Source organism: Dysidea avara, chromosome 1 (genome assembly GCF_963678975.1).
Source record: "Dysidea avara chromosome 1, odDysAvar1.4, whole genome shotgun sequence".
Lineage (NCBI taxonomy): Eukaryota > Metazoa > Porifera > Demospongiae > Dictyoceratida > Dysideidae > Dysidea > Dysidea avara.
Window position 1 is genome coordinate 34,750,985 of NC_089272.1, and position 16,898 is coordinate 34,767,882.

Genomic DNA, 16,898 nt, shown 5'->3' on the forward strand with positions numbered 1-16,898 from the left:
CTTCACAACAATGCCCCTAACTAAACCAACATGTTTAACTCAAACCCACAATACAAAACTTTAAGCAGCTCTAATTCAAACCCACAATGCAAAACTTTAAGAATCTCTATATAAACAATCAAAGGGAACTAATGCTTTGTAGTTGCCTCAGCATCAAAGGCAGTTGTGGTCAGGGCTATAACATGACATCGCCCTGTGGTCAGGGAAATATGTGATATATAACCCTATGGTTTCCTTTGATCTGAGGTGTCAAAATGGTATATAATAACATATGTACCATGAAGCCACCTAACTTCAAAGGAAAATTTCAGGGTACATATCTTATAAACCCTGACTGGCCATGGTACATTTAAGTTAAACCATGGCCTTGATGTGGGATCAGTACCGCCGAATTCTTTATATAGTAACTCTAGTCGAAATCAATCGTGGGAAATTATTATTAATTTTGTCACGTGACAAAAACAATACTTTCGATTTTGCATCCTACAATACTCAGACCGAAGCGATTTGTCACCCTTGCCTTCCTATGAGTTGAGAAACGTTGGTTTAAGGTGAGAACTAGTGTTATAGCACATTCAGAAGCGATTCGCCGCATTTTGGATTGCGGACACACCCACTTTTGAGTAACACTATATAAACACTCTACAGTGAAGCTTACCCCTATAGGTGTTTAGTAAATGTTGTAAACAGTTTATAAAACAATGCAGCAGCTTTAAATACTCGTAAATTGCTAACTTGAACTTTTCCAGGATACTCTTAGGACTTGCCCATTCATGTTTACAATGTAGTCACAACGTTTTGTACCACAATCAAAATTTGCAAGTTGGTCTATATAATGAATTCAGTGTTCCGACTCGTATCTTGGGTGGTTAATCACCCACAGGCTACCAGCCTGTATAGGGCATGGTACATATCAGTTGTATCACATGCCCTCGTGAACAGGATACAACTATTACATAACTAACCTCACAATTATCTCAATTGCACTATTAGTTGTGTTGATGTCATTTGGTACAATTGCAAATGAAGTGTCAGTGAGTATGGAGAGCTCTTCACTAACTGACTGTACTTCATCAATGTCAAATAATGTGGTCAAGTCCATCATTGTAGTATTTGTGTTGTCAGAAAGAATGTTGCTCTGTTCACTTAAAATATCCCTTAGTACTATCAGTTCAATATTTTGACACTGAGTAACATTGGTTGTCACATCCCACACTCCATCCTCAGAGCAGTATCTAGATGCAAGTGCTGTGAGAAAGACACAGTGATGGATGTTTGTGCATTTAAAATGGAAAGTGTAAATTTAAACATATGGCTGTATGACATTAATAGTGCATAGCACAAATATTTGCCACCACTATAGCCCCCTTTCATTCATGGTCTATTCCAGACAAGCCATGGTCTAGACCCCACACAAACTATGCAGGTCCCTTACTGGAACACATGTTCCTTGTTTTTTGGATGCATTTCTGAATGGTTAGAAATTATACCAGTAAAATGGGCAACATCTAGCATTACAATTGACAAGCTCAGAGGAATTTACTCTATTCATGGCCTACCTAACACTGTTGTTACTAACAACATGACAGTTTTTACCAGTGCAGAAATGGAACAATTTTATTCATCAAATGGCATCAATCTATCCCATACCACCCAGCCACTAATGGCTTGGCAGAAAGTGCAGTACAAACCTTCAAATCTGCCTTGAAGAAACTGAAATAGGGTTCGTTACAAGCGATAATTCAAAGTTTTTTGTTTGATTACAGAATTACTCCTCATAATACAACTGGAATTTTGCTGGCTAGCCTCTTGATGAATCAGCAGCCAAAATCGAAGTTAGACTTAATTGTGCTAAATCTGACTAAATATGTTACAGACCTTCAAAGCAAACAAAAGGAGCAGCATGACCGACACACAAAGGACAGGACTTTCAATCCTGGAGACAGATTGCTGTAAAAAAATTTATTGGATCTCCCCAATGGGTAGAGGGTGAAATTGTTGCTGTTACAAGTCCAGTATCCTACAAAGTACGCCATGGCATAATATGTCCCCATAACCAGAGAAAAGGCAGCCCTGCTAATGTACCAGTCTCAAATCAGCAAATGTCTTCAGGGGATGATGACTTTCATTTTCCAATTATTGTACACAGTGATGAAGGAGGCTCCAGCAACTCTGTAGACCAGACACCTCAATCACTACACAAATCTACTAGAGTCAGAAATGCACCAGACATATTTGTAATGTGTATGTGTGTTTCCATTTGTTGTGACAGGTTCTTTATTTTTTCACTGTGACAAAACTTTCCGTATGTAGGTTTTTCCCCCAATTCTTTTTAGAGGGGAGGATTGTAGTATATCAATATTCACACTTGCACACTACTGAACACACACCCTTTTCCAGGTCACATTTCTGATGGTGTGTGTTAATTGTACAACTGAATTGTTTGATCCTTTTCAATCATAGTGAGAACATTTGCATTATCACAGTCCCTATAAAAGAATTACGGTAAACCAGACTCACTACACAACCGACTGAAGGCCAGTTGTGGTGCAAAACAGTCAAAACTTGAAAAGGGATGATTACAATAATATACTTATCCTCTGATTTAGCTATATGAACCAAAGCAGTGATTAAATGTGAACATTAAGTAAAGATATTGCTTGTATCAGTTTTGTCCTTACTGAACTGGAGAAAGTGACAAATGCCAAGTGACAACTGTGTGATGTCTGATCATTGCCACCCTGCGAAGCACAGTTGTATGCAAGATATGCCTACATTTTTCCAAAGAAAAATATTTAAAACTCAAATAAGTGACATTACATCTGGGAGCACTTTCAGAAGACAGTTTTGGTCATTAACTGTATACAGGACAAATACTATTGAATTAGAATACATTACATAATTGCCTGACTATTCTAGACTACTAAGGTACAGCGTATTAATCTAATAGCTGTATACTTCAATTAGGTTTTTTGCTACTATGGCCACTACAGTAGTGGCCTTAGTGCTTACACCAGCCTTACAATGTAATAAGAAAATGTGTTACTAACTATCCAGTGGTTATAGTTTTATTATGACAGATGATTTCAAAGGCCTAATTTCTAGAGCTTACAGACAGATGTATGCATATATGTATTTTCATCTATAACTACCTGATGATTCAGCAAGTCCAGGACATTTCTGTGTAGCCAGTACTCCAGCCATTGTAAACTGCCATTGTATTCCCCATACATCATTCTCCTGTTGGCATCCTAACCCTAGTGATTTATGAATTTGCCATATTTGTCCAATTAATAGAAAACATAATTATACTGTACTGCATATAGTACTACTCAACCATGTATTGCATACTGTATTAAGCTTGTTTATTTTAGCTAATTAGTTTTTGTGATAATATACTGTATATACAAAACATCAATTAATTTAGTTATTATAATTATTTTCATGCATTTTATTGATCATCAATTGCTTTCTATTATTGTGTTGTTAGCATTGTTAAGGAAATGCATCTCAAAAAAACTGTCTTTAACCAAACACGTATGTACACCTGTACATGTAATATTACATACAGAAGTATTTCTCAACAGTTTTCTTACAAAAAGTTTGAGGCAAATTCTCAAAGTTGATTTTCAACTTCGTTTGCATACAAAGGGACACTCCCTTGCAACTAGTTAGTGTGTACAAGCATAATTATTCAGTGTATGTATGGTTTCATTAAACTCATTTACTTGCCTTGCTGATCACTACATGGATCTGGGTTGTTTCCCAATGTATTATAAGTTAATGGACACTCATCCTGTTGTGTAAATGCAACAAAATCACAAACCAATAACATGTACATATAGTTAGCAATACTCTTACAGTACAGTAGTACTGTAAAGATACACCAAGATTCTTCTATCGAGTATTTTGCATTGTGAAATTTATATTGAGGGTAGCATTTAAGAGATGCAATTACATTTTTGAGGAATCCCTACTCTAACATTAAATCTAGTATTGTAAGAATAATCTTAGTGCCCTCAAGGAGGTCCAAAGGTGTTTTATTATTATTATTTTTTAATGAATTTTGCATGAATTTGATAAACATAAAGGCAGAGTAATGATCAATCATTTGCTAAAACCCCTAATGTCTTATACCTACGTGGTAAACAGCATGAAGGTGAGTTTAATCTCCACAGAGTAGCCAGTACAATACAAATGTATTTGACAACCATGAAATGAATGTGTGGGATGGAGTTTCATGAATAAAATTTCCAGTATGTATGTAAATAGTTTAATAATATTATAGAAAAATCTTTCAGTGGATAAAATGTAATCTAATAAGTTACTACACAAAACTAAACTCAGGTGATTGAAGTACTCTAATAGTGCAGTCATCCTAATAGAGCATTCAGCTATTTCAACAATAAAATAATGCAAATAGCAAATAACAAATATACAAATTAAGGCAATCGATCTTCAGTCTTTCTGTTATTCTTTCAGACAGCCATGAGCAAACCCATTAATAGACTGGCTTTAAGGCTTGCAAAACTTACAAAATATGTTGTGAATTTTGCAAGCCTTAAAGCCATGCAAGAAAGGATCCATGCAAGAAAGGATGCAGCATTAAAATAATCCACAGTTTAAGAATCTAAATCAAAGGTGACATCAAAGGAACTTTGCTACGTACCTATGCTACACTGTACTTTCAGCAGCTCCAAATGTTTATACAAACCACACATCTGTACATATGGAGTGCATTACATACAGAACACTAACTTCTTCACAACTATCCCCTAAACAGTCCAGCTGAATGTCAGGATATCCATCACTATCAGAATCTAGTCCACACCATATCCCATTACCAGCATATGATAAGATTGTACACTGTAATGGTAAGTATATAATGCTTTATTGAACACTACAACTGGTATCTGCCCTATGGTACAGGACTGTTTACAATGAGTCATGCACATGCATTTTACACTAAGTAATCTTGTAGCTATCTAGTGACAAAATTTCCCACACAGCATTGGAAACCCCAAAAAAGGAATGAATTTGTACATAATGCAGCATGTAGCATCAGTATACAGTGACCTACAGCACTGATACCTGCAGGAATTTCACATGTTATGCATTCAAGTATGGTGATAGATTGTTGTGATTGATACCTGTGGATTCCTTACATGCCATTAGTTACACTATTAAATTCTGTGTACTTAATGATATCTTATTCTTAGTATAACTTTACTGTGGCCAGCACTAAAGGTCTGGCAGCAACATGTGTTGCATCCTTTGGATTACCTAACCTAGCAAACTGGAACTTTAGACTTTACAATTACTTAATCTAGCTAACAATAAGGTGAAACAAAGCACTGAAGCAATTCATGTTAGCCTACATGTATATCTAAAACAATGCTATCCTGTCATCACCTCAACACCTTCCTCATACCTCAGTCAAGTATAAGCTGTATTGATTGCAAGTACAAAACACTTGAAATAAATTTTTCTTTTAAAACAAAAAAAAGGTAAGCAGGTGCCCAGTGAGAGAATAATGGTATGCCATATATGTGCATTAAAGAACACATACATGTAACAGAAAAAAGGTGTAACAGTAAATGGAATGTAACCAAAAAAGTTGTTGAAGCAATAAAAAGCTGTAACAAAAAAGTTGTAACCAAAATGGTTGGAAGCAAAAAACAGTTGTAACCAAAAAGGTCAGGTAAAAGAAAAAACCATAATGCTATCATGAGGATTTGATCTGGGGACTGAACCCTCGCAAGTTCGACGCTCTACCCCTTTGACCAAATGTGATCTGTGGTCCTTTAGCTTAAAAGTTGCTTATAAAAGCCAGTTTAAGTTGAATGGAAAGCTGTTTACTTGCGGTTTGCATGCAGTTTACAGAAAGAATCCCAGCAAGATTTAGGTTATATAATCCTTGCATTCAACGAGCTGTAAATGACAAATGATGGTAGTTGGAAACTTCATTTAAAAGTGATACAATTCTTAGGCGATGAGCGCTTTGTTTGATGCTAAAACCACATCGACTTGTACAGTGGTTGGTGAGAGAATTGTTGGATGCCATGGAATGTATGACAGACAAACGGACAGCTTTTAAGCTTTATATGTTAGTCTAGGACCTGACTAAATTATGTATGCACTTCATTTAGGATAGCATATCTCAACTGTTTTAGGGTAAATTTACCCCAAGGGAAAAACATGGGATATGTACCAAAACCTATACCTGCTGCGAAATATGTGAAACTGACCACGCCCTTTTTATTACATAAAGTATAGTTATATCTATTGATGCTACAGATTCTTTGACATGTTTCCAGTGTTCAAAATGGTCATATTTAGACAGTAAAGTCTGGAATTGTAGAACACCTGCATGTGACTATATATTAAAAGGAAAATATGCATAGCTAATATATTATTAAGAGTTTATATATAATATAAAGTAGTAAGTGAACATAAATGGATATGGCACAAAAAAATTGACAGGGCTCATTTATACTAGCTGTTTGTTCATTGATACTGTTCATTCATTGATAGGGTTAGTGCAGTTTTGCATTTGCAGTATTTTCAGCACATGCCCTGCAGCAACATCTTATCCAAGCACACTTGCTGCATGTGCAGGGATCTGGCAAACCTTCAAGCTTTGTTTTTGTCCCTTCAAAACTTTAGGAACCAGGATATTGTCTCTTCTTTCAAAACCAAAGGTTTCAGCTTTTATAAAAAGAAGTGGCATCTCTAATAAGCTCGGTGAATATGATTTCTTCCATTTGCTGAAGCGCAAGGAGTTTTCTCAAAATCCATTTTCAGAGCGTTGCTACTGAATGCAGCATGGCATGTGTCATCAAATGTCTCATGGTTTAAACACCTGACCAAGAATGTCTCAGCCATTTGTACTGAGTGGTGGATAGTCAAAATTCACAATCAGAGAATAATTTTCTGGGTTGTGGATGGTTTTGAGTGCTGCATGCTTGTTTGTTATTCTAGTGGTGTCACACCGAGACAGTGCATGGAGTGTAGGAAGGCACTGTGTCAGCTCATCTCCCAGCTTTCTGCAGATATTGTGAAGTAGTAGTGTTATTCCTGAATTGTGAATCAGCCAGAGCTCTTAGAGACCAAGACTTCTCCAATTAAAGCACACAAAGACATCTGTATCACCTGATAACAATGTGATGGAACATGGAAGTAAGCCCTGACTGGTGACTTAAAGAATTTCCTGCATCAACTTCCTTATCCTCCATCTTTAGGAGGTCAGCATTCTGATCTTTTTAATGCTTTATGACTCTCCACAAAGTTACTGCATCTTTGTTTTTGGCGACTCCAATTATTCCTCCATTTACTTTGGCAGACTTGTTATGTAGCACTGCTCCAGTGCCTGACTCTACTACCTTTCTTTATTCTGTTCATGACAAATCAGCTTTTAATGTAGGAGTTGTAGAGGAGTGGGAATTTTTCATTTAGTTAATAACAGTCGTGCAGGAATAATGGTGTCCATCAAGAGTAGTTAGTTTTCCCAAAAGATGAAATTGTCCGCTCTATAGCACTGAGGCAAAGAATCCAAATCTCCAGTGCACATAAAATTGTTCAAATCCCTGACAATTAGGAACAGGTCAGAAATATATGTGTTCCAGTTAATAAAGGACTAAGACTGCAATACTCTTTCCTTATGGTATTGTTCAAAGGCTGCTAGGATATTATAAATACCTTGCTTAGCTGTGATCCGATTTTCACAGAAGAGTTCTTTGGACTCACAGTTGACTTGCATTGCCTCTAGTTCCATTTGCCTGTCTGGATATTTGGAGAGAAATTCCTCCACCATCATAGATGTAAAGACTTTGTAGCAGTACCATAGCACACTGTCTGCTCAAAAATTACTTCCAGATGGTTCCAAGTACAAACCAAGACAGGCCAACACAATCTTCTCAATATGAAATCCACCTATACCAAGAAATATGTTGTCAAACTGGTCAGAGTTCATGAATTAAGCAGCTTTGTGACATTACTGTCAAAAAGGAATGTAAACAAGCTTGTGCAAGTTAACCTCCAGCATGCTTTCGTCCACCATTTATTGTTCACACATGCTGTACAAAATAGGTTAATTGTGGGGTTATTGCCATTATCTCATGAAATATTTAAGTCAACAATTTGTACTCTTTTATTGCCTACATACACATGCAAATAGGACTATTTTCAACATTTTTTAAAAACCTCAAAAGATCTGTAGCTCCAACAATTTAAGAAACAATGCTTTATTTTAAGGCGTCAATGTGATAAAAGGGCATGGTCAGTTTTACATATTTCGCAGCAGATATAGGTTTTGGCACATATCCCATGTTGTTCCTTGGGGTCAATTTACCCTAAAACAGTTGAGATATGCTCTCCTAAATGAAGTGCATACATAACTTAGTCAGGTTCTCTACTATATATAGATACAATGGATAGTTACTGCTATGCATGAAAGGTCGAGATACTCTAATAAAGCAGTCAAGTAATATAAACTACTCTAATATAACAGTCACTTAGCTGTAGTGGAAATAACGCATATGTAATAACATTACTTTTGCAGTAGTAACAAGCAATACACATTACATGATGAAGTAGCAAGTAATATAATTATAACAAATATTAGCTACATCCGGAAATTGTAACCTTTACGGAGTAATATTAGTCCATCTAACATGAATACAGCATTAAAACAAGAAAACATTTACCGGTGACCGGATAGAGAATTTGAAAAAACCTCCAAACCTTGAAATTTCGTCTCACTCACTCACTGCCTGACCACAGTCACAAGCCTAGAGCCTAAACGAAGCAACACACGGTCACCATTTTATACCACAACAAACTCACTGGTGGGATGTGCCTTTTGGGGTTCCAACGAGTGTACACCCTGTGTGTCTTGTCTTTCCTTTTATCTTCAATCAGGTTGATTGTCTTCTTCTTCAAGCATCAAAACCATACCATCCATACCGAGGCATTAATTTTCCGTACCAACAGTTTCTGTAGACACCACAAAATTATTTCAGAAAGCACTTATGCTGCTGAAACTGTGAAAGAGCGGGGCGCTTATAATTTCAAGCGTTGCACATGAAATCTATGGTGAAACATTAAGGCTGCTGAATTGTCACTTAGACTTTTGCCAACACCTGGATTGCAATTGACAAAGAGATTTGTAGATGGACTGAGACTCAACAGCTTGTTCCTTTGAACATGCTGTCTGTGAGATCAGCGAGTGATTGGATAGTACTCGAGTGGAAATTGTGTTACTTCATCCTGTTAGTCAAGACTAAGCTCCAGACAACTGAAAGGGCCTGTTCGTTTGAACAACTTCCGGCCCAAGTGAATAGAATGCAGATCATCGTACTGAGACAGGTCATAGATCTGAGCGCCACTGCTACTACGATCAAAGGTAGCCATGCACGTTACTACGGGCCTATGTGCTTCCAGTTTTGGCACAGTACATATTTTAATAAGCTGTACAGAAACTTAATGCACCTATCAATGTCACGCCTCACCTACCCCAGGTTGGGCAGTGAGTGGGGATTTGTATGGGATTTGTCGCCCAAACTCGTCCCCAGGGAAGGGGCATTTGCAACACAAATAGCCATACTTGGCCATATTGTTAGTGATTCCTGGGATAAACAATACAAATTAGTAGGGGATTTGTAACTCGAAGTTGTCCCCAGGGTTGGGAATTTGTCATCTAACATTTTCAAATCCCCAAATCTGCCCAACCCGGGGTAGGTGGGACTTGACATTGATAGGTGCATAATAGCTAGCTCACAAGTTACACTGTAACTAGCTGTGCTACAACAAAAACTAAACAAACTAGTATTTAAAAAAATTGTTAATTCAAAAATGAAGTAGGGATCTATGCAATAAAAAGTAGTGAAACAAGAGATGAATGATGGTATTACAGCATAGCTCAGTGGGAAGTCCCTACTTTTGGCATTGAGCAAAATTATAGCTAATGTGCCAAAATAGGGACTTTCCGATCGAGCTATGCTATAATACCATCATTCATCTCTTGTTTCACTACTTTTTATTGCATAGATCCCTACTTCATTTTTAAATTAACAATTTTTAAAATACTAGTTACTATAACACCATTTATCATAATTTAGAATTCAAAATTACGTAGATCATTTCAGATTAATTGATATTTGATACTCATATGTCCTAGCTTAAGGATTCAACACCTACAGGTGTACTCTGATTTTACTTATTGTCTAAATGGATTTGAGATAGCCTGGCTTCCATGCATATAAAACTAAACTCAAGTTTTTTAAACAGATTATCATGTTTTATTTTTTATTTGTGCACAACTGGTCAGTTTTCTCAGACCTTGTGAGAATCTAAAAGTTAGAAATTCAGCACCATTCGATGGCTATATATACTACCTTTAGAATGGTAAAGAAAAGCTACTGTGGAATACAAGGTCAGATATGGTACAAATTAAAGTAATTGCCATAAAATAAACAAAAACAAGATTGTAAGAGTATTGTGCATACAATTTGTAGCTGTTGTGATTGCAATCAGTTAAGTTAAATTATATTTTTAAATGCGCACATAAATTTTTGCACCGATATGTACCTACAAATTATTTCTTAATTGATACACATGCAAATGTTGTCAAATGATTTTTACCTGAAAGCTTCCACTTGATAGCAGCGTACATGGAGCAACACTTGGTCCAATGCAAATGTGGTTTAGTCTATTTCTGGTCAGGACATCAGTGCAGGAGCACTGATCTAAAATGATAGTTGTAGTTAATGCAAGTAGGGAAACATACTGTATATATGACATGAGCACACATTCATTCATATACTCACCCCTTTTTACATCATAAAAATACAGATACTTTACCTATTTCAAATACATTAATGCTACAGATAATAATAATGTTGTGTTGCAGTACTGTACTTCTAAAAACAAGCGCACAGTTAATTATATTTCCCTTGTTAAATACATTAATAGGGAATGAACCATCTACTGTATGCAATGCACATCAAGTTATTATAACTGCTAACATACATTCTGGATTGAAGGCTGTTGCTGATATAACTTGGCCATTTCCTACCATTAATGTCATCATAATGTCTCCAACTATGCTTTCAGATAAAGTGTTATTGTCAATGTCAATAACCACCACAACAACTGTAGCTGAAGAGATGAGGTATACATCAGTAGCTGTCCTTGTTATACCATAATTCAAGTGTTCTATAGACTGTAATACCTGTGTATTGAAAATGATCAATTGTTACTTGAACAACAAGACTGGTACTTGTACAACACCAACTGTTAATATGACAAACTATAGCTTTATATAAAAGGATAAGATTAAAAAGTACAGTAGTACTTAGTTTCAAAAGTAAGGATGCTAGAAGTGAGATGAAATGGTGAATAAACATTATATACCGTACATGGCTACTGCAGATTAACAGCCGCTAGTCACATATATACAAGTACTTTAAACACATAAAATTAATCAAAACTGGTTGTCGGATGGTGAATAGTTGAGTATTAACTGGTTACTGTAGTGAAGTAAAATTCTAGAACATGCAAGGTAGGAACAGAGAAGGAATGACCAATGGAAAATGGCTGGTAAAGATCACCATATCAATATAATACTGAATGGATTTTACAGTGCAATGCTCCATTGATAAATTGTTGGATCTTTCCGCTAAGTAAAATTGAAGTAATCTGAAAAAAAGTTGTCTGCATTAAATAATCTAATAGAGCAGTCAACAAATTTTCATTGAGTATCCCACAGGGGACGTGCATTGAAAGTCTACGAATTGATGATGGATAGTAAAGATTAGATACATGTACATCAGTTTTCAAGAGTTACAAAGTACGTACTTCCTTGAAACTATGTATCAACATTTCCAAAGATTTACTGAAGAGGTTTATTACAGGTAGCTACAGTAATTGGATAATTATTGCCAATTTATAGCCTTTATTAATACCTGCGACTTATGGATAAGAAATTATGTAGTGGGGTATGTATACTGTAGCAATATCTTAATGGATTACAGTGGCTCCATGAGGAGGCTCCATTACTGTTCATAGTGTCCTTAGTCTCCTCATTGGGTCTCCAACAAGCAAGCATACTGTCAGTTTGTCTGTCTCTTGATAAGAATATTGCAGCTATTGCATACGTTACTTTTATCCTGAGGCTGTGGGTACAACTTCCTACATTTATAATATTATTATGTAGACACTGCCAGTCAAGAAGAATATTTTTTAAATATTTTCATGTTCAAGTCAAGTTTTTGAGACATTTATGGTTTCAAGGGAATAGCTAGCATTCAGTATTGACATCTTAGCTAGCCTATATCCTGTACTTAATCTTTGCCTTATTCGTACAGTGTAAAATCATTGTAAAGCTAATTGGTACAGTACAGTAGATTAAAATGCTTTTCTGTTCATGAATTTTAATGTGACAACTCAAATTTATATTCCAAATTTTGGTTGCAAAGTTTATTTTGTTACAAGAAATTCAAGTAAAATATATGGAAATATGTATAAGTATACAACCCATCATGTGACCAACTACAATACTCAAACTACCGTAATTTGCTTTATTTTCAGGAAAAAAATATGCTGATAAAATGTTTCGTGTATAAACATTTTAGTATAATTTACGTAAATTACTGTTCTATTAGAGTAGTTAGATCTTTTATAAAACTTTTTGTGTAAGAAATTGTTGTACTAGTTTTACATACAAAAATTATTTTACACTGAACAAACATAAAGCAAGTTGCATATGCAGAAAAGCTACAGGTGCACTTTAATAGAACATTCAGTGCCCAAAGCTATCCAGCCACTATAGAAGCTTACTGGTACATTAACATCAAATCACCTCAGCTGTTATGGATGATGAATTTGTGTCAGCCATTGCTTCTACTTCTAGCATAACAAAAGGATCAGCTTCTGGTCTCATAGTACAACTGGAATAGTCCACATCACCCCATTCTTTGTTATCATTACACATTCTAGTAATGTATACTCCAGGACGAAAGCTTGGGTGAAATCTTGAACATCTAATACGAGCCTGTTGTCCAGTTCTATGTCTGTCCCATGAAACTCCATCAATGTAATTTGGTTGACAAACTACATAACAGACAATTGCAAATATCAATTTTAACTGTAAAACAATAAAATTTATAGCAAAGCTTTACATGTATATTACACTGTACATATGCAGGGTTGGATCCAGACTTATGGAAGGGGGGATCAAAATCAACTTGTGCACTACATTGTCTCTGGTTTAGTAAGGTGAGACCAAAAAAAAAAAGTCACAGCCAGCTGACAATAACTGGATACCTCACCAACTATGCATTTATAGCTGATAAAGTATATAAAAATCCTTAAATAGCTCACTACACACTGTTATAATACTGTGACTGCTTTATTAGAATGACTGCTCTATTAGAGTATCTTGATCTTGGTATGCTAAAACTTTTTGGAGGGGGGTCAAGAGCCCCCTTTGACCCTCCCCCCCCATATCCACCCCTGCATATGTAACCATGATAGCCTTGCTATGTTCTACATAGCATAATGTAACATTTTCCACTAGTGCTTTTAGTTTAACCTATTAATCTGTATGCTATGCAGGAGTACTTAACATTTCAACCATTACACTCATAATTTTATAGTGCAGTTTCCAAGTTTCAAATTTACTGTACACATGTAGATGATGATAACTTCGAGTTTGTGAATAAAAGTAAAAGCATCGCCAGCCTGTGATCAATTTCACCGCTTTGTGAAGAATATTATTAACAGCCTCGAATAAAACAACTATGCCAAACACAGCGCTACTTGACTGCTTTACTGACTGTTCTTTTAGAATACATAGAACTTTTTCTGTGACATGCTAAGAATTTGTAGCAAGACATAATTACTCTGCCTATTATGTTAGCATTATACTTGATGTATTGGATACATACTATAACTCAGGCCAGTATAATTGGCAAGTGCCCAGTGTCCTGTTAAATATTATCAATTCTTTTGTACATGCAAAAGAAAATAAAATTGTGAAAAATTAAAACTACACATTAGGTTAGCTTACAAACGTACCTTCAATCACTTCAAGAGTGATAGTTCTGTTTAACATTGGAAAACTATCCAGGTAACAATTATAATCTCCACTATCATCTATACCAGGGTCACTAATACTTAAAGAGTGATTGAGGTTTATTGGTGAAAATGTGAACTTTCCTGACTCATGCAAGTTGTTTCCATTAAACATCCATTGGACTGGGAAATTGTTTGATGTTGGTAGGCATTCCAAACTAACTGACTGGCCCTCTAGAGTTGTAATACTTTGAGCACTTTCTTGTAATAGTGGCACTATAGAAAAGAAACAGTGCATGCAAGAAACATAGAGCATACTCTCACACTTATATACATACAAAAGTACTACAGAGAAAGAGAGATGTCTTATTTTGTTAATACAATTACAACATAAGTACAGGGGTCTAGACTCAGGGGTATCATGCACTGGATATAGGAGCCCTGGCAATACTTACACTATTAAAATACAATGCAAAAAATAATAATAATGCAGAAACTTCAGTTTAGGCAAACTGATAGATCCCAGTCCAGGGAGGCTCTAGAATTAAAAATCCTGTTTGAGCAGGAGATAGCAGTATGAGTAACATGCTCAAACAGGAATCGTATAGTCTTCTTTGTTGCTTCACAAGCATTGGCCACTTGAGCAATTGTGTCTGGCAAAAAATGGCCTAAACAACCAATCTCGATGGAAATGATATTAACAGATAAGCCAGAAAGCTGCAGATCATATTTTAAACAGCCATACCAATCTTCCTTCTGAGCTCTAGTAGCCAAAATATGCTGCTGGGTATTAGTGGGTGTTGGTGGGGATAGTTAGTTTGAACAAACAGATCAATTATTGGAAACCAACACCAAGGCACATCTGCTAAGGGTGGAGGAAAGATTGGTGTGAATGATACTAGGAGGGCAGACACTAGCAAGATATCCTCGAAGGTCAGCATAGAGTTTTAAAATGTCAGGTAAGTGCTGTTGGAGTCCATGAATGAGAACCTGTAGAACTGAATCATGTCTCCAAGTATACCTACCTTGATCAAGAACAACAAAACATCCCGTCAAGATATGGTTTGTTGTGGGCTGTGGAACTTGACAAAGGGCTGGTAATGATTTCCACCTAGCCAGGTTCATAGGAGTTGGTAGAGTATCACAACCAGCACGTAGCAAGGACAGCTTTGCTTCTCAGGGTGCCATACATCAATCTCTTCCATAAAGGACACGTTTGCTCCAGAGTGACAATGTCTAAAAATTTATTCTGAACAGTTAATATCTTGAATTTGGATTTCCATAATCAACGTGAGTATGACGTAAATCATGACATACATGGTTCTTGAATGTCATAGTGTGGATGTTGGCAACTGAAGCCTTAGCAGCAGATAGAGGGTAAAGGACAGTGGGAGAGACATCTACACTGTTGGCTAGTACAGAATATTGCAGCTCTACAATCAGTGGGTCAACTGACCACTCAACAGCCAGAACGTATGAGAGTTTAGCTGACTGCTTCAGGTGAGGTAAAAGGGGTGGTTTAACACATCCGGGTAAAAAACAGTTCCAGGAATGCAAATTCGGGGAGGTTCAACCAACTCTTCACAAACTTCAATAGTAATGACTGTGCTGAAGTAATAGTTGACACAGTAATCCTACAGTGTTTAAAGGGATCATGTTTTATAACCAATATTACAGTACAGCTCAGCTCCAAGGTAACATTTTCCCACAATTAAAATACAATCGAAATGTAGGAAAAATGCAGGCAAGACACTTGCAAAATGCCTGCATATCATGGGCAAGTCACATCCTCTTGCAATTTGTACCACAAATAAACTTGTATTGCAACACTTACATCTGTGTGTAGATGTTATGTGGCTACAGCCTAATTTTACACAGAATGATGTATGAGATGCGCATGGAATGTGGGCAAAATGCAACCAAATTTAGGGGGAAATGTGTCTAGTGAGCACTGTCACTAGACCCCTTACAAACCATGGTGTGTTAGCAGACAGAATATGTGACCAGATTTTACAAAACCGATCCAAATCGCACATCAGGAAAAATAAAACAAACACCACCAGTGGATAGCTACACTATTGTACTACTAGTTTTGACCCTCAGTACCACTCAAACTATTCGAGGCTGGTTTCAACAGATGTCTTTTCTAGGTAGTGTGTAGAGCTCGAGTGGCAGTCTTAGGCCTTGTGAAGGACCTGGCTTGGCAAGAACCAGTGGTCTACTGGTGGACAGCCTGATAATGTTGGCCAGACATTTTTCTGTGGATTTTGCTACATATCAACCACTAAGGAGCCAGTACAGCCTTGTAATCTCGTCTCTGGACTCCAATTGTATTCTGCCTCCATTTTGAGGTCTAACTCTTGCCCACCCCACCACCCCCACCCCTTTGTGAGCACTCATGATACTACTTCGCTCGTCCAACTGCTCAGATTTTCTATCTTATTTGGCAGGAAACTCTACAAGCGGCTACAAGTACCAGAAGTGGCCTGAAAGGTAATACAGTAGATTGATGCATCTTTTGTATAAATTTCATACACGTGCTTGCTATCCTTGGAGAATTATGCTGGCTTGAATTCTTTAAAACTGTTTATCTCAAAACTTCTAATGTGCAATTTGGATCATTTTTCCAAAATCCAGTCACATATTATATAGTAATGTGTATTTTAAATGTACACATGCACTCATGGTAAGTGGTGATTGCACCTCGGGGTGTGCACTGCTTGAACCTACCATGTGCACGCTACCCAGAGTGTTGCCATACCAATCAGCATGTTAAGTAATGCTTGTAAAGCTAAGAAGTTGTACACATACCACAGCTCAAAGCT

At 36.6% G+C, this 16,898-nt stretch overlaps 1 protein-coding gene across 1 annotated transcript in view; it reads right to left on the reverse strand.

The window, feature by feature from the left end:
* The window catches only part of LOC136263126 (uncharacterized), a 62,917-nt gene that overhangs the window by 29,808 nt on the left and 16,211 nt on the right, over window positions 1–16,898 (reverse strand). Inside the window, exons 4-11 of the mRNA XM_066057619.1 lie at window positions 14,077–14,349; window positions 12,860–13,110; window positions 11,029–11,230; window positions 10,642–10,745; window positions 4,759–4,866; window positions 3,733–3,796; window positions 3,153–3,257; window positions 966–1,248 (exon numbers count right to left, since the gene is read on the reverse strand). Coding sequence (XP_065913691.1) covers window positions 966–1,248; window positions 3,153–3,257; window positions 3,733–3,796; window positions 4,759–4,866; window positions 10,642–10,745; window positions 11,029–11,230; window positions 12,860–13,110; window positions 14,077–14,349 — 1,390 coding nt within the window. The remainder of the gene's footprint in view (window positions 1–965; window positions 1,249–3,152; window positions 3,258–3,732; window positions 3,797–4,758; window positions 4,867–10,641; window positions 10,746–11,028; window positions 11,231–12,859; window positions 13,111–14,076; window positions 14,350–16,898) is intronic.